The 19516-nt window shown below is 74.6% G+C and overlaps 1 protein-coding gene across 4 annotated transcripts in view; it reads right to left on the bottom strand.

The window, feature by feature from the left end:
• Positions 1–15789, bottom strand: part of tmem201 (transmembrane protein 201) — a 230513-nt gene extending 214724 nt beyond the window's left edge. For all 4 annotated transcript variants that reach the window (XM_072477917.1, XM_072477916.1, XM_072477918.1 and 1 more), the window contains exon 1: positions 15626–15789. In XM_072477917.1, coding sequence (XP_072334018.1) covers positions 15626–15732 — 107 coding nt within the window. In that variant the 5' untranslated portion in view covers positions 15733–15789. The remainder of the gene's footprint in view (positions 1–15625) is intronic.
• Between the last annotated feature and the right edge of the window lie 3727 nt (positions 15790–19516).

Below are 19516 nucleotides of genomic sequence, written 5' to 3' on the forward strand. Positions count from 1 at the left end.
GCTGGTGGGGGGGGAAGTGGGGGTGGTGGGGGGGGAAGTGGGGGTGGTGGGGGGGAAGTGGGGGTGGTGGGGGGGAAGTGGGGGTGGTGGGGGGGGAAGTGGGGGTGGTGGGGGGGGAAGTGGGGGTGGTGGGGGGGGAAGTGGGGGTGGTGGGGGGGGAAGTGGGGGTGGTGGGGGGGGAAGTGGGGGTGGTGGGGGGGGAAGTGGGGGTGGTGGAGGGGGAAGTGGGGGGGAAGTGGGGGTGGTGGGGGGGGAAGTGGTGGTGGGGGGGGGAAGTGGGGGTGGTGGGGGGGGGAAGTGGGGGGGGAAGTGGGGGGGGGGGAAGTGGGGGGTGGTGGGGGGGGAAGTGGGGGTGGTGGGGGGGGAAGTGGGGGTGGTGGGGGGGGAAGTGGGGGTGGTGGGGGGGAAGTGGGGGTGGTGGGGGGGGAGGTGGGGGGGGAAGTGGGGGTGGTGGGGGGGAAGTGGGGGTGGTGGGGGGGAAGTGGGGGTGGTGGGGGTGGTGGGGGGGGAGTGGGGGGGGTGGTGGGGGGGGGGTGGGGGGGGGGGTGGTGGGGGGGGGGGTGGGGGGGGGAGTGGGGGTGGTGGGGGGGGAGTGGGGGTGGTGGGGGGGGAAGTGGAGGTGGTGGGGGGGGAAGTGGAGGTGGTGGGGGGGGAAGTGGAGGTGGTGGGGGGGGAAGTGGAGGTGGTGGGGGGGGAAGTGGAGGTGGTGGGGGGGGAAGTGGAGGTGGTGGGGGGGAAGTGGGGTGGTGGGGGTGGGCGTGGGGGGGCGTGGGGGTGGTGGGGGGGGGCGTGGGGGGGGGCGTGGGGGTGGTGGGGAGGGGCGTGGGGGTGGTGGGGAGGGGCGTGGGGGTGGTGGGGGGGGCGTGGGGGTGGTGGGGGGGGCGTGGGGGTGGTGGGGGGGGGCGTGGGGGTGGGCGTGGGGGTGGTGGGGGGGGCGTGGGGGTGGGCGTGGGGGTGGTGGGGGGGGCGTGGGGGTGGTGGGGGGGGCGTGGGGGGGGCGTGGGGGTGGTGGGGGGGCGTGGGGGTGGTGGGGGGGGCGTGGGGGTGGTGGGGGGGGCGTGGGGGTGGTGGGGGGGGCGTGGGGGTGGTGGGGGGGGCGTGGGGGTGGTGGGGGGGGCGTGGGGGTGGTGGGGGGGGCGTGGGGGTGGTGGGGGGGGCGTGGGGGTGGTGGGGGGGGCGTGGGGGTGGTGGGGGGGCGTGGGGGTGGTGGGGGGGGCGTGGGGGTGGTGGGGGGGGCGTGGGGGTGGTGGGGGGGGGCGTGGGGGTGGTGGGGGGGGTGGTGGGGGGGGGCGGGAGGGTGGTGGGGGGGGGCGGGGGGGTGGTGGGGGGGGCGGGGGGGTGGTGGGGGGGGCGTGGGGGTGGTGGGGGGGGCGTGGGGGGGGGGCGTGGGGGTGGTGGGGGGGGCGTGGGGGTGGTGGGGGGGGGCGTGGGGGTGGTGGGGGGGGGCGTGGGGGTGGTGGGGGGGTGCGTGGGGGTGGTGGGGGGGGCGTGGGGGTGGGGGGGCGAGTGGGGGTGGGGGGGCGAGTGGGGGTGGGCGAGTGGGGGTGGGGGGGGCGAGTGGGGGGGGGGGGGCGTGGGGGTGGGGCGTGGGGGCGTGGGGGGGGGGGAGTGGGGGCGTGGGGGCGTGCGTGGGGGGGGCGTGGGGGTGGGGGTGGGGGAGGGGGTGGGGAGGGGGAGTGGGAGTGGGGGTGGGGGAGTGGGGGTGGGGGAGGGGGAGTGGGGGAGGGGAGTGGGGGTGGGGGGGTGGGGGTGGGGGGGTGGGGGTGGGGGTGGGGGGGTGGGGGTGGGGTTGGGGTTGGGGGTGGGGGGGTGGGGGTGGGGGTGGGGGGTGGGGGGGTGGGGGTCGGGGAGTGGGGGTGGGGGGGTGGGGGGAGTGGGGGTGGGGGGGTGGGGGTGGGGGGGTGGGGGAGTGGGGGTGGGGGAGTGGGGGAGTGGGGGTGGGGGAGTGGGGGAGTGGGGGTGGGGGAGGGGGGGTGGGGGGGTGGGGGTGGGAGGGTGGGGGGGAGGGAGTGGGGGTGGGGGGGTGGGGGAGGGAGTGGGGGTGGGGGGTGGGGGAGGGAGTGGGGGGGTGGGGGAGGGAGTGAGGGGGGGTGGGGGAGGGAGTGGGGGGGGGTGGGGGAGGGAGTGGGGGGGGTGGGGGAGGGAGTGGGGGGGGGGGGTGGGGGAGGGAGTGGGGGGGGGGGGTGGGGGAGGGAGTGGGGGGGGGGTGGGGGGGGGGAGTGGGGGGGGAGTGGGGGGGGGTGGGGGAGGGAGTGGGGGGGGTGGGGGAGGGGGTGGGGGGGGCGTGGGGGTGGGAGTGGGGGTGGGGGGGGAGTGGGGGTGGGGGGGGAGTGGGGGTGGGGGGGGGAGTGGGGGTGGGGGGGGGAGTGGGGGTGGGGGGGGAGTGGGGGTGGGGGGGAGTGGGGGTGGGGGGGAGTGGGGGTGGGGGGAGTGGGGTGGGGGGGGAGTGGGGGTGGGGGGGGAGTGGGGGTGGGGGGGGGAGTGGGGGTGGGGGGGGAGTGGGGAGTGGGGGGGGGAGTGGGGGGGGGAGTGGGGGGGGGAGTGGGGGTGGTGGGGGGGGAAGTGGGGGTGGTGGGGGGGAAGTGGGGGTGGTGGGGGGGGAAGTGGGGGTGGTGGGGGGGAAGTGGGGGTGGTGGGGGGGGGAGTGGGGGTGGTGGGGGGGAAGTGGGGGTGGTGGGGGGGGGAAGTGGGGGTGGTGGGGGGGGAAGTGGGGGTGGTGGGGGGGGAAGTGGGGGTGGTGGGGGGGGAAGTGGGGGTGGTGGGGGGGGAAGTGGGGGTGGTGGGGGGGGGGGAAGTGGGGGTGGTGGGGGGGGGAAGTGGGGGTGGTGGGGGGGGAAGTGGGGGGTGGTGGGGGGGGAAGTGGGGGTGGGGGGGGGGAAGTGGGGGTGGTGGGGGGGGAAGTGGGGCTGGTGGGGGGGGAAGTGGGGCTGGTGGGGGGGGAAGTGGGGCTGGTGGGGGGGGAAGTGGGGCTGGTGGGGGGGGAAGTGGGGCTGGTGGGGGGGGAAGTGGGGGGTGGTGGGGGGGGAAGTGGGGGTGGTGGGGGGGGAAGTGGGGGTGGTGGGGGGGGGGAAGTGGGGGGTGGTGGGGGGGGAAGTGGGGGTGGTGGGGGGGGGAAGTGGGGGTGGTGGGGGGGGGAGTGGGGGTGGTGGGGGGGGAGTGGGGGGTGGTGGGGGGGGAAGTGGGGGTGGTGGGGGGGGAAGTGGGGGTGGTGGGGGGGGGAAGTGGGGGGGAAGTGGGGGTGGTGGGGGGGAAGTGGTGGTGGGGGGGGAAGTGGTGGTGGGGGGGAAGTGGGGGTGGTGGGGGAGGAAGTGGGGGGGGAAGTGGGGGGGAAGTGGGGGGGGAAGTGGGGGGGAAGTGGGGGGGGAAGTGGGGGTGGTGGGGGGGGGAAGTGGGGGGTGGTGGGGGGGGGAAGTGGGGGTGGTGGGGGGGGAAGTGGGGGTGGTGGGGGGGAAGTGGGGGTGGGAAGTGGGGGTGGTGGGGGGGAAGTGGGGGTGGTGGGGGGGAAGTGGGGGTGGTGGGGGGGAAGTGGGGGGGGGTGGTGGGGGGGGAGTGGGGGTGGTGGGGGGGGGAGTGGGGGTGGTGGGGGGGGAGTGGGGGTGGTGGGGGGGGGAGTGGGGGTGGTGGGGGGGGGAGTGGGGGTGGTGGGGGGGGGAGTGGGGGTGGTGGGGGGGGTGGGGGTGGTGGGGGGGAGTGGGGGTGGTGGGGGGGGATGTGGGGGTGGTGGGGGGGGGAGTGGGTGGTGGTGGGGGGGGGAAGTGGAGGTGGTGGGGGGGGGAAGTGGAGGTGGTGGGGGGGGAGTGGAGGTGGTGGGGGGGGGAAGTGGAGGTGGTGGGGGGGGGGAAGTGGAGGTGGTGGGGGGGGAAGTGGGGGTGGTGGGGGGGGCGTGGGGGGGGGGCGTGGGGGTGGTGGGGGGGGCGTGGGGGTGGGCGTGGGGGTGGTGGGGGGGCGTGGGGGTGGTGGGGAGGGGCGTGGGGGTGGTGGGGAGGGGCGTGGGGGTGGTGGGGGGGGCGTGGGGGTGGTGGGGGGGGCGTGGGGGTGGTGGGGGGGGCGTGGGGGTGGGCGTGGGGGTGGTGGGGGGGGCGTGGGGGTGGGCGTGGGGGTGGTGGGGGTGGGCGTGGGGGTGGTGGGGGGGGCGTGGGGGTGGGCGTGGGGGTGGTGGGGGGGGGGGGCGGGGGAGGGGCGTGGGGGTGGTGGGGGGGGCGTGGGGGTGGTGGGGGGGGCGTGGGGGTGGTGGGGGGGCGTGGGGGTGGTGGGGGGGGGCGTGGGGGTGGTGGGGGGGGCGTGGGGGTGGTGGGGGGGGGCGTGGGGGTGGTGGGGGGGCGTGGGGGTGGTGGGGGGGCGTGGGGGTGGTGGGGGGGGCGTGGGGGTGGTGGGGGGGGCGTGGGGGTGGTAGGGGGGGGCGTGGGGGTGGTGGGGGGGGTGGTGGGGGGGGCGGGGGGGTGGTGGGGGGGGGCGGGGGGGTGGTGGGGGGGGGCGAGGGGGTGGTGGGGGGGGGCGTGGGGGTGGTGGGGGGGGGCGTGGGGGTGGTGGGGGGGGCGTGGGGGTGGTGGGGGGGGGGCGTGGGGGTGGTGGGGGGGGCGTGGGGGTGGTGGGGGGGCGTGGGGGTGGGGGGGGCGAGTGGGGGGTGGGCGAGTGGGGGTGGCGGGGGGGCGAGTGGGGGTGGGGGGGGGCGTGGGGGTGGGGCGTGGGGGGGGGGCGTGGGGGTGGGGCGTGGGGGGGGGAGTGGGGGGGGAGTGGGGCGTGGGGGGGGCGTGGGGGGGGAGTGGGGGCGTGGGGGGGGGCGTGGGGGTGGGGGAGGGGGAGTGGGAGTGGGGGAGGGGGAGTGGGGGTGGGGGAGGGGAGTGGGGGGGTGGGGGGTGGGGGTGGGGGGGTGGGGGTGGGGGGTGGGGGGGTGGGGGAGTGGGGGTGGGGGAGTGGGGGGTGGGGGAGTGGGTGTGGGGGGGTGGGGGAGTGGGTGTGGGGGGGTGGGGGAGTGGGGGTGGGGGGGTGGGGGAGTGGGGGTGGGGGGGTGGGGAGTGGGGGTGGGGGGGTGGGGGTGGGGGGGAGGGAGTGGGGGTGGGGGGGTGGGGGAGGGAGTGGGGGTGGGGGGGTGGGGGAGGGAGTGGGGGGGTGGGGGAGGGAGTGGGGGGGTGGGGGAGGGAGTGGGGGGGGTGGGGGAGGGAGTGGGGGGGGGTGGGGGAGGGAGTGGGGGGGGGTGGGGGAGGGAGTGGGGGGGGTGGGGGAGGGAGTGGGGGGGGAGTGGGAGTGGAGGGGGTGCTGGGGGGGGAATGGGGGGGGAGTGGGGGGGTGGAGTGGGGGGGGTGGAGTGGGGGGGGTGGAGTGGGGGGGGGTGGAGTGGGGGGGGTGGAGTGGGGGGGTGGAGGGGGGGGGAGTGGGGGTGGTGGGGGGGGAGTGGGGGTGGTGGGGGGGGAGTGGGGGTGGTGGGGGGGGAGTGGGGGTGGTGGGGGGGAGTGGGGGTGGTGGGGGGGGAGTGGGGGTGGTGGGGGGGTGGTGGGGGGGAGTGGGGGTGGTGGGGGGGGAGTGGGGGTGGTGGGGGGGGAGTGGGGGTGGTGGGGGGGAGTGGGGGTGGTGGGGGGGGAGTGGGGGTGGTGGGGGGGGAGTGGGGGTGGTGGGGGGGGGAGTGGGGGTGGTGGGGGGGGGTGGAGTGGGGGGGGTGGAGTGGGGGGGGGGAGTGGGGGGGGGGGGGAGTGGGGGGGGAGTGGGGGGGGGAGTGGGGGGGGGTGGGGGGGGGTGGGGGGGGGTGGGGGGGGGGGGGGAAGTGGGGGTGGTGGGGGGGAGTGGGGGTGGTGGGGGGTGGGGGTGGTGGGGGGGAGTGGGGGTGGTGGGGGGGGAAGTGGGGGTGGTGGGGGGGGGAAGTGGGGGGGGTGGGGGGGAGTGGGGGGGTGGGGGGGGGGGAGTGGGGGGGGTGGTGGGGGGGGTGGGGGGGGGGTGGGGGGGAGTGGGGGGGGTGGGGGGGGAGTGGGGGGTGGTGGGGGGGAGTGGGGGGGGAGTGGGGGGGGGAGTGGGGGTGGTGGGGGGGAAGTGGGGGGGGTGTGGGGGGGGGGGGAAGTGGGGGTGGTGGGGGGGGAAGTGGGGGTGGTGGGGGGGAAGTGGGGGTGGTGGGGGGGAGTGGGGGTGGTGGGGGGGGTTGGGGGGGGTGGGGGGGTGGTGGGGGGGGAAGTGGGGGGGTGGTGGGGGGGGGGAGTGGGGGGGGTGGGGGGGGAAGTGGGGGTGGTGGGGGGGGGAAGTGGGGGTGGTGGGGGGGAAGTGGGGGTGGTGGGGGGGGAAGTGGGGGTGGTGGGGGGGAAGTGGGGGTGGTGGGGGGGGGGAAGTGGGGGTGGTGGGGGGGGAAGTGGGGTGGTGGGGGGGGAAGTGGGGGTGGTGGGGGGGAAGTGGGGGTGGTGGGGGGGAAGTGGGGGTGGTGGGGGGGGAAGTGGGGGGTGGTGGGGGGGGGGGAAGTGGGGGGGTGGGGGGGGTGGGGGGGTGGGGGGGGGTTGGGGGGGGTGGGGGTTGGGGGGGGAAGTGGGGGTGGTGGGGGGGAAGTGGGGGGTGGTTGGGGGGGAAGTGGGGGTGGTGGGGGGGAAGTGGGGGTGGTGGGGGGGGTGGGGGTGGTGGGGGGAGTGGGGGTGGTGGGGGGGGAGTGGGGGTGGTGGGGGGGGAAGTGGGGGTTGGTGGGGGGGTGGGGGGTGGGGGGGGGTGGGGGGGGGTTGGGGGGGAGGTGGGGGGTGGTGGGGGGGAGTGGGGGTGGTGGGGGGGGGTTGTGGGGGGGGTGGGGGGGGAGTGGGGGTGGTGGGGGGGAAGTGGGGGTGGTGGGGGGGGGAGTGGGGGTGGTGGGGGGGGGGGGGTGTGGGGGGGTGGGGGGGTGGTGGGGGGGTGGTGGGGGGGGGTGGGGGGGGTGGGGGGGGGTGGGGGTGGTGGGGGGGGGGGGGGGGTGGGGGGGGTGGGGGTGGGGGGGGGGGTGGGGGGTGGTGGGGGGGAGGTGGGGGTGGTGGGGGGGGGGGGGGGTGGGGGGGGGGGGGGGGGTGGTGGGGGGGGTGGTGGGGGGGGGTGGGGGGGGTGGTGGGGGGGGGTGGTGGGGGGGTGGGGGGGGTGGTGGGGGGGGTGGGGGGGGGTGTGGGGGGGGGTGGGGGGGGTGGTGGGGGGGTGGTGGGGGGGGGAAGTGGGGGTGGTGGGGGGGGGAAGTGGGGGTGGTGGGGGGGGAAGTGGGGGTGGTGGGGGGGGAGTGGGGGGTGGTGGGGGGGGAAGTGGGGGTGGTGGGGGGGGGTGGGGGTGGTGGGGGGGTGGGGGGGGGGGGGAAGTGGGGGTGGTGGGGGGGGGAGTGGGGGTGGTGGGGGGGGAAGTGGGGGTGGTGGGGGGGGAAGTGGGGGTGGGGGGGGGGAGTGGGGGTGGTGGGGGGGGAAGTGGGGGGGTGGGTGGGGGGGGGGAAGTGGGGGTGGTGGGGGGGGAAGTGGGGTGGTGGGGGGGGAAGTGGGGGTGGTGGGGGGGAAGTGGGGGGTGGTGGGGGGGAAGTGGGGTGGTGGGGGGGGAAGTGGGGGTGGTGGGGGGGAAGTGGGGTGGTGGGGGGGGAAGTGGGGGTGGTGGGGGGGAAGTGGGGGGTGGTGGGGGGGGAAGTGGGGGGTGGTGGGGGGGGAAGTGGGGGTGGTGGGGGGGGAAGTGGGGGTGGTGGGGGGGGAAGTGGGGTGGTGGGGGGGGAAGTGGGGGTGGTGGGGGGGAAGTGGGGGTGGTGGGGGGGGAAGTGGGGGTGGTGGGGGGGAAGTGGGGGGGAAGTGGGGGTGGTGGGGGGGAGGGTGGTGGGGGGGAAGTGGGGGTGGTGGGGGGGAAGTGGGGGGTGGTGGGGGGGGAAGTGGGGGTGGTGGGGGGGGAAGTGGGGGTGGTGGGGGGGGAGTGGGGGGGAAGTGGGGGTGGTGGGGGGGGAAGTGGGGGTGGTGGGGGGGGAAGTGGGGGTGGTGGGGGGGGAGTGGGGGTGGTGGGGGGGGGTGGGGGGGGTGGGGGGTGGTGGGGGGGGAGTGGGGGTGGTGGGGGGGGAGTGGGGGGGTGGGGGGGGGGTGGGGGTGGTGGGGGGGGTGGGGGGGGTGGGGGGGGGTGGGGGGGGGTGGGGGGGGGGTGGGGGGGGGTGGGGGGGGTGGGGGGTGGTGGGGGGGGGGTGGGGGGGGGTGGTGGGGGGGGTGGGGAGTGGGGGGTGGTGGGGGGGGGTGGGGGGGGGAGTGGGGGTGGTGGGGGGGGGTGGGGGGGGGGGGTGGTGGGGGGGGGTGGGGGGGGAAGTGGGGGTGGGGGGGGGGGGGAGGTGGGGGGGGGTGGGGTGGTGGGGGGGGGAGTGGGGGGGTGGGGGGGGGGGGGTGGTGGGGGGGGGTGGGGGGGTGGTGGGGGGGGAGTGGGGGGTGGTGGGGGGGGGTTGGGGGGGTGGGGGGGGGGTGGGGGTGGTGGGGGGGGGGTGGTGGGGGTGGTGGGGGGGGGGTGGGGGGGTGTGGGGGGGGTGGTGGGGGGTGGTGGGGGGGGGTGGTGGGGGTGGTGGGGGGGGGTGGTGGGGGTGGTGGGGGGGGGTGGTGGGGGGGTGGTGGGGGGGTGGTGGGGGGGGTGGGGGGGTGGTGGGGGGGGAGTGGGGGGGTGGTGGGGGGGGAGTGGGGGGTGGTGGGGGGGGGAGTGGGGGTGGTGGGGGGGGGTGGGGGGTGGGGGGGGGGAGTGGGGGTGGTGGGGGGGGAAGTGGGGGTGGTGGGGGGGAAGTGGGGGTGGTGGGGGGGGTGGGGGTGGTGGGGGGGGGGGGTGGTGGGGGGGGAGGGGGGGGGTGGGGGGTGGTGGGGGGGGTGGGGGGGGGGGGGGGGTGGGGGGGGGGGGAAGTGGGGGGTGGTGGGGGGGGAAGTGGGGGTGGTGGGGGGGAAGTGGGGGTGGTGGGGGGGGAGTGGGGGTGGTGGGGGGGGGAAGTGGGGGTGGTGGGGGGGGAAGTGGGGGTGGTGGGGGGGGGAAGTGGGGGTGGTGGGGGGGGAAGTGGGGGTGGGGGGGGGGGAAGTGGGGGTGGGGGGGGGGGAAGTGGGGGTGGTGGGGGGGGAAGTGGGGGTGGTGGGGGGGGAAGTGGGGGTGGTGGGGGGGGGAAGTGGGGGTGGTGGGGGGGAAGTGGGGGTGGTGGGGGGGGAAGTGGGGGTGGTGGGGGGGGGGAAGTGGGGGTAGTGGGGGTGGGTGGGGGGGGGGGGAAGTGGGGGTGGTGGGGGGGGAAGTGGGGCTGGTGGGGGGGGAAGTGGGGGCTGGTGGGGGGGGAAGTGGGGGTGGTGGGGGGGGAAGTGGGGGTGGTGGGGGGGGACGTGGGGGTGGTGGGGGGGGAAGTGGGGGTGGTGGGGGGGGGAAGTGGGGGTGGTGGGGGGGGGAAGTGGGGGTGGTGGGGGGGGAAGTGGGGGTGGTGGGGGGGGAAGTGGGGGTGGTGGGGGGGGAAGTGGGGGTGGTGGGGGGGAAGTGGGGGGGAAGTGGGGTGGTGGGGGGAAGTGGGGTGGGGGGGGTGTGGGGGAGGTGGGGGGGAAGTGGGGGGTGGTGGGGGGTGGTGGGGGGTGGGGTGGGGGGGGGAAGTGGGGGTGGTGGGGGGGAAGTGGGGGTGGTGGGGGGGAAGTGGGGGTGGTGGGGGGGAGTGGGGGGGGAGTGGGGGGTGGTGGGGGGGGAAGTGGGGGTGGTGGGGGGGGAAGTGGGGGTGGTGGGGGGAGTGGGGGGTGGTGGGGGGGGGTGGGGTGGGGGGGGGGTGGGGGGGGAGTGGGGGGGGGGAGTGGGGGGGGGAGTGGGGGGTGGTGGGGGGGGAGTGGGGGTGGTGGGGGGAGTGGAGGGTGGTGGGGGGAAGTGGAGGTGGTGGGGGGGGAAGTGGAGGTGGTGGGGGGGGGAAGTGGAGGTGGTGGGGGGGGAAGTGGAGGTGGTGGGGGGGGAAGTGGGGGTGGTGGGGGGGGGCGTGGGGGGGGCGTGGGGGTGGTGGGGGGGGCGTGGGGGTGGGCGTGGGGGTGGTGGGGGGGGGCGTGGGGGTGGTGGGGAGGGGCGTGGGGGTGGTGGGGAGGGGCGTGGGGGTGGTGGGGGGGGCGTGGGGGTGGTGGGGGGGGGCGTGGGGGTGGTGGGGGGGGCGTGGGGGTGGGCGTGGGGGTGGTGGGGGGGGGCGTGGGGGTGGGCGTGGGGGGCGGTGGGGGGGGCGTGGGGGTGGTGGGGGGGGCGTGGGGGGTGGTGGGGGGGCGTGGGGGGGGCGTGGGGGTGGTGGGGGGGGCGTGGGGGTGGTGGGGGGGGTGGTGGGGGGGTGGTGGGGGGGGTGGTGGGGGGGGCGTGGGGGTGGTGGGGGGGGGCGTGGGGGGTGGTGGGGGGGGCGTGGGGGTGGTGGGGGGGGCGTGGGGGTGGTGGGGGGGGCGTGGGGGTGGTGGGGGGGGCGTGGGGGTGGTGGGGGGGCGTGGGGGTGGTGGGGGGGGCGTGGGGGTGGTGGGGGGGCGTGGGGGTGGTGGGGGGGGCGTGGGGGTGGTGGGGGGGGCGTGGGGGTGGTGGGGGGGGCGTGGGGGTGGGGCGTGGGGGTGGTGGGGGGGGTGGTGGGGGGGGGCGGGGGGGTGGTGGGGGGGGGGCGGGGGGGTGGTGGGGGGGGGCGTGGGGGGGGGCGTGGGGGTGGTGGGGGGGGGCGTGGGGGGGGGCGTGGGGGTGGTGGGGGGGGGGCGTGGGGGTGGTGGGGGGGGCGTGGGGGTGGGGGGGGGCGAGTGGGGGGGGGCGAGTGGGGGTGGGGGGGGGCGAGTGGGGGTGGGGGGGGGGCGTGGGGGGGGGGCGTGGGGGGGGGGAGTGGGGGCGTGGGGGGGGCGTGGGGGGGGGGGGGGAGTGGGGGCGTGGGGGCGTGCGTGGGGGGGGCGTGGGGGTGGGGGTGGGGGAGGGGGAGTGGGAGTGGGGGAGGGGGAGTGGGGGTGGGGGAGGGGGAGTGGGGGTGGGGGAGGGGGAGTGGGGGGTGGGGGAGGGGGAGTGGGGGTGGGGGTGGGGGGGTGGGGGTGGGGGTGGGGGGGTGGGGGGGTGGGGGTGGGGGAGTGGGGGTGGGGGAGTGGGGGTGGGGGGGTGGGGGAGTGGGGGAGTGGGGGTGGGGGGGTGGGGGAGTGGGGGAGTGGGGGTGGGGGAGGGGGGGGTGGGGGGGTGGGGGTGGGGGGGTGGGGGGGAGGGAGTGGGGGTGGGGGGGTGGGGGAGGGAGTGGGGGGTGGGGGGGTGGGGGAGGGAGTGGGGGGGTGGGGGAGGGAGTGAGGGGGGGTGGGGAGGGAGTGGGGGGGGTGGGGGAGGGAGTGGGGGGGGGTGGGGGAGGGAGTGGGGGGGGGGTGGGGGAGGGAGTGGGGGGGGGTGGGGAGTGGGGGGGGGTGGGGGAGGGAGTGGGGGGGGTGGGGGGGGCGTGGGGGTGGGAGTGGGGGTGGGGGGGGAGTGGGGGTGGGGGGGAGTGGGGGTGGGGGGGAGTGGGGGTGGGGGGGAGTGGGGGTGGGGGGGAGTGGGGGTGGGGGGGGGAGTGGGGGTGGGGGGGAGTGGGGAGTGGGGGGGGGGGGGAGTGGGGGGGGGAGTGGGGGGGGGAGTGGGGGGGGAAGTGGGGGTGGTGGGGGGGGAAGTGGGGGTGGTGGGGGGGAAGTGGGGGTGGTGGGGGGGGAAGTGGGGGTGGTGGGGGGGGAAGTGGGGGTGGTGGGGGGGGGAAGTGGGGTGGTGGGGGGGGAAGTGGGGTGGTGGGGGGGGAAGTGGGGGTGGTGGGGGGGGAAGTGGGGGTGGTGGGGGGGGAAGTGGGGGTGGTGGGGGGGGGAAGTGGGGGTGGTGGGGGGGGGGAAGTGGGGGTGGTGGGGGGGGGAAGTGGGGGGGGAAGTGGGGGTGGGGGGGGAAGTGGGGGTGGTGGGGGGGGAAGTGGGGGTGGTGGGGGGGGGAAGTGGGGGTGGGGGGGGGGAAGTGGGGGTGGTGGGGGGGGAAGTGGGGGTGGTGGGGGGGGAAGTGGGGGTGGGTGGGGGGGGAAGTGGGGCTGGTGGGGGGGGAAGTGGGGCTGGGGGGGGGGAAGTGGGGCTGGTGGGGGGGGAAGTGGGGCTGGTGGGGGGGGGAAGTGGGGCTGGTGGGGGGGGAAGTGGGGGTGGTGGGGGGGAAGTGGGGGTGGTGGGGGGAAGTGGGGGTGGTGGGGGGGGGAGTGGGGGTGGTGGGGGGGGGAGTGGGGGTGGTGGGGGGGGAGTGGGGGGGGAAGTGGGGGTGGTGGGGGGGAAGTGGGGGTGGTGGGGGGGGAAGTGGGGGGGAAGTGGGGGTGGTGGGGGGGGAAGTGGTGGTGGGGGGGGAAGTGGTGGTGGGGGGGAAGTGGGGGTGGTGGGGGAGGAAGTGGGGGGGGGGAAGTGGGGGGGAAGTGGGGGGGGAAGTGGGGGGGGTGGGGGGGGAAGTGGGGGGTGGTGGGGGGGGAAGTGGGGGGGAAGTGGGGTGGTGGGGGGGGAAGTGGGGGTGGTGGGGGGGGGAAGTGGGGGTGGTGGGGGGGGAAGTGGGGGTGGAAGTGGGGGTGGTGGGGGGGAAGTGGGGGTGGTGGGGGGGGAAGTGGGGGTGGTGGGGGGGGGGAAGTGGGGGTGGAAGTGGGGTGGTGGGGGGGAAGTGGGGGTGGTGGGGGGGGGGAAGTGGGGGTGGTGGGGGGGGAGTGGGGGTGGTTGGGGGGGGGAGTGGGGGTGGTTGGGGGGGGTGGGGTGGTTGGGGGGGGGGAGTGGGGGTGGTGGGGGGGGAGTGGGGGTGGTGGGGGGGGGAGTGGGGGTGGTGGGGGGGGGGAGTGGGGGTGGTGGGGGGGGGGAGTGGGGGTGGTGGGGGGGGGGGAGTGGGGGGTGGTGGGGGGGAGTGGGGGTGGTGGGGGGGGGAGTGGGGGTGGTGGGGGGGGGAGTGGGGGTGGGGGGGGAGTGGGGGTGGTGGGGGGGGGAGTGGGGGTGGTGGGGGGGGGGTGGGGGTGGTGGGGGGGGAGTGGGGTGGTGGGGGGGGAGTGGGGTGGTGGGGGGGGGAGTGGAGGTGGTGGGGGGGGAAGTGGAGGTGGTGGGGGGGGAAGTGGGGGTGGTGGGGGGGGAAGTGGGGGTGGTGGGGGGGGGCGTGGGGGGGGGCGTGGGGGGGGGGGCGTGGGGGTGGTGGGGGGGGCGTGGGGGTGGGCGTGGGGGTGGTGGGGGGGGGCGTGGGGGTGGTGGGGGGGGCGTGGGGGTGGTGGGGAGGGGCGTGGGGGTGGTGGGGAGGGGCGTGGGGTGGTGGGGAGGGGCGTGGGGGTGGTGGGGGGGGCGTGGGGGTGGTGGGGGGGGCGTGGGGGTGGTGGGGGGGGGGGCGTGGGGGTGGTGGGGGGGGGGCGTGGGGGTGGGCATGGGGGTGGTGGGGGGGGGCGTGGGGGTGGGCGTGGGGGTGGTGGGGGTGGGCGTGGGGGTGGGGGGGGGCGTGGGGGTGGGCGTGGGGGTGGTGGGGGGGGCGTGGGGGTGGGCGTGGGGGTGGTGGGGGGGGGCGGGGAGGGGCGTGGGGGTGGCGGGGGGGGCGTGGGGGTGGTGGGGGGGGCGTGGGGGTGGTGGGGGGGGCGTGGGGGTGGTGGGGGGGGGGGCGTGGGGGTGGTGGGGGGGGCGTGGGGGTGGTGGGGGGGGCGTGGGGGTGGTGGGGGGGGGCGTGGGGGTGGGGGGGGGGGCGTGGGGGGGGGGCGAGTGGGGGTGGGGGGGGGCGAGTGGGGGTGGGGGGGGGCGAGTGGGGGTGGGGGGGGGGCGAGTGGGGGTGGGGGGGGGCGTGGGGGTGGGACGTGGGGGGGGCATGGGGGTGGGGCGTGGGGGGGGGGCGTGGGGGTGGGGCGTGGGGGGGGGGAGTGGGGGCGTGGGGGGGGCGTGGGGGGGGAGGGGGGGCGTGGGGGGGGAGTGGGGGCGTGGGGGGGGAGTGGGGGCGTGGGGGGGGCGTGGGGGGGGGGAGGGGGTGGGGGAGGGGGAGTGGGAGTGGGGGTGGGGGAGTGGGGGTGGGGGAGTGGGGGTGGGGGAGGGGGAGTGGGGGGGTGGGGGTGGGGGGGTGGGGGTGGGGGTGGGGGGGTGGGGGTGGGGGTGGGGGGAGTGGGTGTGGGGGGTGGGGAGTGGGGTGGGGGAGTGGGTGTGGGGGGGTGGGGGAGTGGGTGTGGGGGGGTGGGGGAGTGGGTGTGGGGGGGTGGGGGAGTGGGTGTGGGGGGGTGGGGGAGTGGGGGGGGTGGGGGGGTGGGGGAGTGGGGGAGTGGGTGTGGGGGGGTGGGGGGGTGGGGGAGTGGGGGGGGGTGGGGGGGGTGGGGGAGTGGGGGTGGGGGGGTGGGGGTGGGGGGGAGGGAGTGGGGTGGGGGGGAGGGAGTGGGGGGGAGGGAGTGGGGGTGGGGGGGAGGGAGTGGGGGGGGGGTGGGGGGGGAGGGAGTGGGGGGGGGGGAGGGAGTGGGGGTGGGGGGGAGGGAGTGGGGGTGGGGGAGGGAGTGGGGGTGGGGGAGGGAGTGGGGGTGGGGGAGGGAGTGGGGGTGGGGGAGGGAGTGGGGGTGGTGGGGGAGGGAGTGGGGGTGGGGGGGGGAGGGAGTGGGGGTGGGGGGGAGGGAGTGGGGGTGGGGGGGAGGGGGGGGTGGGGGTGGGGGAGGGGAGTGGGGGGTGGGGGGGTGGGAGTGGGGGGTGGGGGGGTGGGGGGGGGGGGGAGTGGGGGTGGGGGGAGGGAGTGGGGGTGGGGGGGAGGGAGTGGGGGTGGGGGGAGGGAGTGGGGGTGGGGGGGAGGGAGTGGGGGTGGGGGGGTGGGGGGGTGTGGGGGGGAGGGGGGGGTGGGGGAGTGGGGGGGGGGTGGGGGGGGGTGGGGGGGGGGTGGGGGGGGGGGGGGGGTGGGGTGGGGGGGGGGGGGGGGTGGGGGGGGGGGGGGGTGGGGGGGGGTGGGGGAGGGGGTGGGGGGGGGGTGGGGGTGGGAGTGGGGGGGGGTGGGGGGGGGGTGGGGGGGGGGGTGGGGGGGGGGGGGGGGGTGGGGGGGGGTGGGGGGGGGGGTGGGGGGGGGGGTGGGGGGGGGGGGTGGGGGGGGGTGGGGGGGGGGTGGGGGGGGTGGGGGGGGGTGGGGGGGGGGGGGTGGGGGGGGGGGGGGTGGGGGGGGGGGGGGTGGGGGGGGGGTGGGGGGGGGTGGGGGGGGAGTGGGGGGGGGTGGGGGGGGTGGGGTGGGGGGGGGGATGGGGGGGGGGGTGGGGGGGGGTGGGGGGGGTGGGGGGGGGGTGGGGGGGGGGTGGGGGGGGGAGTGGGGGGGGGGGGGGGGGTGGGGGGGGGGTGGGGGGGGGGTGGGGGGGGGTGGGGGGGTGGGGTGGGGAGTGGGGGGTGGGGGGGGGGAGTGGGGGGTGGGGGGGGAGTGGGGGTGGGGGGGGGAGTGGGGGTGGGGGGGGGAGTGGGGGTGGGGGGGGGAGTGGGGGGGGGGGGGGAGTGGGGGTGGGGGGTGGGGGGGGGTGGGGGGGGTGGGGGGTGGGGGGGGTGGGGGGGAGTGGGGGGTGGGGGGGGAGTGGGGGTGGGGGGGGGAGTGGGGGTGGGGGGGGAGTGGGGAGGGGAGTGGGGGGGGAGTGGGCAGTGGGGGGGGGGAGTGGGGAGTGGGGGGGGGGGAGTGGGGGGGGAGTGGGGAGTGGGGGGGGGGGGGGGGGAGTGCGTCCGCCCCCCGCTGGATTGGCGGGAGAGGGGGTTTGTGGTGGGGACCGCGGCCTGCCGCTGCCTCTCACCTGGTGGCCACTCTGTAGATGGCGGCTCCGGCGGCGCAGATGCCGAGCCCCAGGCCTCCGGCCAGGGCGGCGGGGAAGGCACCGAACACTCGTGTCACCGCGTCCATTCCCGCTGCTGACCGCAGCCCGGGACTGCTGCCCGCGCCTCCACCGCGCCTGCGCCAACCGCCGTGCGTGCCTGCGTCAGCACGCGGCTAGCTCCGCCCCGTCCCACTGCCGGGCCACTGCCCCACACCTGTCAATCACACTTGTATGTTTCTGTCTGAATGTGTGTGAGACTGTATGTGTGTTTGTCTGTTTGTGTGTGTCTGTTGTGTCACTGTGTGTGTGTGTGCCTGTGTGTGACTGTGTTTGTGTGTGTGTGTCTGTTGTGTGACTGTGCATGTGGCTGTCTGTCTCTGTATTTGTCTGTATGTGTGTGTGTGTCCGTGAGACATATGCAACAACTGGTTGGGACTGGTTTAGCACAGTGGGCTAAATCACTGGCCTGTAATGCAGAAATGCAGTCCCGTACCGGCCTCCCCGAACAGGCGCCGGAATGTGGCGACTAGGGGCCTTTCACAGTAACTTCATTGAAGCCTACTTGTGACAATAAGTGATTATTACTACAACTTACATTTTGCTTCTGCTTTGTTTGTGTCAGCATCACAGACTAACATCAAAATAAAAGCAAAATACTGTGGATGCTGGAAGTCTGAGATGAAAACAGAAAATGCTGGATAAACCTATCAAGTTTGGCAGCATCGGTGGAGAGACAAAGTTTTTTGTATAAATTTAGAGTACCCAATTCATCATTTCCAATTAAGGGGCAATTTAGCGTGGCCAATCCACCTAACCTGCACATCTTTGGGTTGTGGGGGCGAAACCCACGCAGATACGGGGAGAAAGTGCAAACTCCACACGGACAGTAACCCAGAGCCGGGATCAAACCTGGGACCTCGGCGGCGTGAGGCGAGAAAAACAGAGTTAACATTTCGCATCCGCTATTACAAGTCCATGTGACTCTTCTACAGAAGAACAGAGATTGTAATGAATTATATAGTAAGAAGTCTTACAACCAGGTTAAAGTCCAATAGGTTTGTTTGGAATCATGAGCTTTCAGAGCATAGCACACTCACCTGAGGAAGGAGCTACGCTCCGAAAGCTAGTGATTCCAAACAAACCTGTAGGACTTTAATCTGGTGTTGTAAGACTTCTTACTGTGCCCACTCCAGTCCAATGCCAGCATCTCCACATCATGACTTATATATGATGTGGAGATGCCGGCGTTGGAATCGGGTGGGCACAGTAAGAAGTCTTACACCACCAGGTTAAAGTCAACAGGTTTGTTTGGAATCACTAGCTTTCGGAGCACTGCTGTGTGGGAAAATATACGGACAGTTGCTGGACAGAGCTCGAACACCACTGGACGAGACCAGACAAAAATGGGAGGACGAACTGGGGTCAGAGGTAGGATGGGGACTCTGGAGTGAAGCACTGAGCAGGGTGAACTCCACCTCCTCCTGCGCAAGGCTAAGCCTAATGCAGCTCAAAGTGGTGCACAGAGCGCACCTGACCAGAACCCGAATGAGCAGGTTCTTCCCGGAGGTGGAGGACAAATGTGAGCGGTGCCAGAGGGGCCTGGCCAACCACACCCACATGTTTTGGGCTTGTCCCAAACTTGCTGGGTTCTGGACAGCCTTCTCCGAGGCAATGTCTAGGGTTGTGAGGGTGAGGGTGAAGCCATGCCCGATAGTGGCAATCTTCGCTGTATCAGAGCAGCCAGAGTTACACAGGGGGAAGGGGGCCAACGCCCTTCCTTTTGCTTCCCTAATCACACTCCAGAGAATCCTGCTCGGCTGGCGATCGGCAGCACCACCCACAGCTGCAGACTGGCTAGCTGACCTCTCGGAATTTCTCCACCTGGAGAAGATGAAGTACGCCATCCGGGGGTCAGAGGAAGACTTCCTAGATACTTGGGGGCAGTTTGGCGGCCTGTTCCAAAACCTGTTTGAGGCCAGCAACGAGGAGTAAGTTAAGAATAAAAAAACATATTAGATGAGGAACCAAAGGACTGCGCAACCCGGGGGTGTGGGGAGGGGGGGGGGGGTGGAGGAAGAGGGTAGGAGGGTGGGGAAACCGCAAAACAAGAGAACGGAGGGGGGCTAATCCCTTTTTTCCCTCAAAAGTAAAAGCAGAACACAGCTGACGCCAAGTGGTGGGGGGGGGGGCGGGGGGAGGCAGGGATGGGGGAGGGGCCATAGACCGATCCAGAGGGCAGCAAAATGTATATAGAGTCAATTAAATGAAAGACAGGTTCTGTCTGTACAATAAAGTAAATTAACGCGGGTATGAAAAATGTGATGTATATAAAAATTGTTTATAAATATGAGAAATGCCAATAAAAAAATGTTTTAAAAATAAGTAAATAAAATGAATACTTTTTTTTTGGCACAAGTAAAATCAAACTGCCACATCTTTTGTAAACCATGTCTGGGCAGCAACTAGGAGGAAGTAAGTAACAGGAAAGAATAGTGAACCGGTGTTCTTTGCAATTGATACATTTAGTAGTCAGAGTGCTGTGAGCCAGGAAGCAGGCTAGTCACAGATGAGCTGTTGAAGAAGCAACATCACCCAACTTCATGAAACAGATCAGCTAGAGAGGAAGTGCTGAAGGCAAAAGGCCAGTTTGTGCAGTGGATAGTTTTCTTCGCAGAACCGAAGACCGTTGACAAGTCCTGGTCACTTAGGCCGTATAGCGTGGCCGTCACTGGTTAGATTGGACCAATATAATTATGGTTGTTGTTTGGGATATGGAGGGGTCTCCCTGGAATTTAGCATTACGGGGGAAATAGATGCTTTGGGGTTTCTGGTCTTTGAGGGACTAAGTGCTTACTGTTAATGTGCTGAATTTTGAGATTGTTCTTTGTAGTGTTCGTTATCTTTCTTCTTTAATAAGCATTTTTATTGTTGTTTCATAAAAGAGAGGTTTGAGTTCTCACCATTTCCGCAAACATTTCTCACTAATATCCAAAAAGACAATTCACCACGCAAAACCGGTGTTTCACGTTGGAACACCCGCTCGCACATACGTCAGCGTGGTTTTGCAACACACGCTAAACTTTACCATCACAGATTTAGAATGTGCAGTATCATTCCTCCCTTTGTTCGAATACCTCAGCAATTCAAAACTCACCAAGTCTGCTGGCAAATGCATATTGCCCTCTGAGAAGCATTGTTTAGAAGGGGTGCCTAGGGATGGTTTTCTGAATTACAAACTGTTGCACAAAGCATTGCTGTAATTTCCAAATTTCAGACTCTATTCGGCTTTTCAAACAACATTCGAGCACGTTACTGCAGAAAATACGGAGGCATGGGATTCAGGGTGATTTAGCAGTTTGGATCAGAAATTGGCTAGCTGGAAGACAAAGGGCGGTGGTTGATGGGAAATGTTCAGACTGGAGTCCAGTTACTAGTGGTGTACCACAAGGATCTGTTTTGGGGCCACTGCTGTTTGTCATTTCTATAAATGACCTGGAGGAGGGCGTAGAAGGATGGGGTGAGTAAATTTGCAGATGACACTAAAGTCGGTGGAGTTGTGGACAGTGCGGAAGGATGTTACAAGTTACAGAGGGACATAGATAAGCTGCAGCGCTGGGCTGAGAGGTGGCAAATGGAGTTTAATGCAGAAAAGTGTGAGGTGATTCATTTTGGAAGGAATAACAGGAAGACTGAGTACTGGGCTAATGGTAAGATTCTTGGCAGTGTGGATGAGCAGAGAGATCTCGGTGTCCATGTACATAGGTCCCTGAAAGTTGCCACCCAGGTTGAGAGGGTTGTTAAGAAGGCGTACGGTGTGTTAGCTTTTATTGGTAAAGGGATTGAGTTTAGGAGCCATGAGGTCATGTTGCA

The sequence above is a fragment of the Scyliorhinus torazame genome, chromosome 16 (assembly GCF_047496885.1).
Source record: "Scyliorhinus torazame isolate Kashiwa2021f chromosome 16, sScyTor2.1, whole genome shotgun sequence".
NCBI classification, from domain to species: domain Eukaryota; kingdom Metazoa; phylum Chordata; class Chondrichthyes; order Carcharhiniformes; family Scyliorhinidae; genus Scyliorhinus; species Scyliorhinus torazame.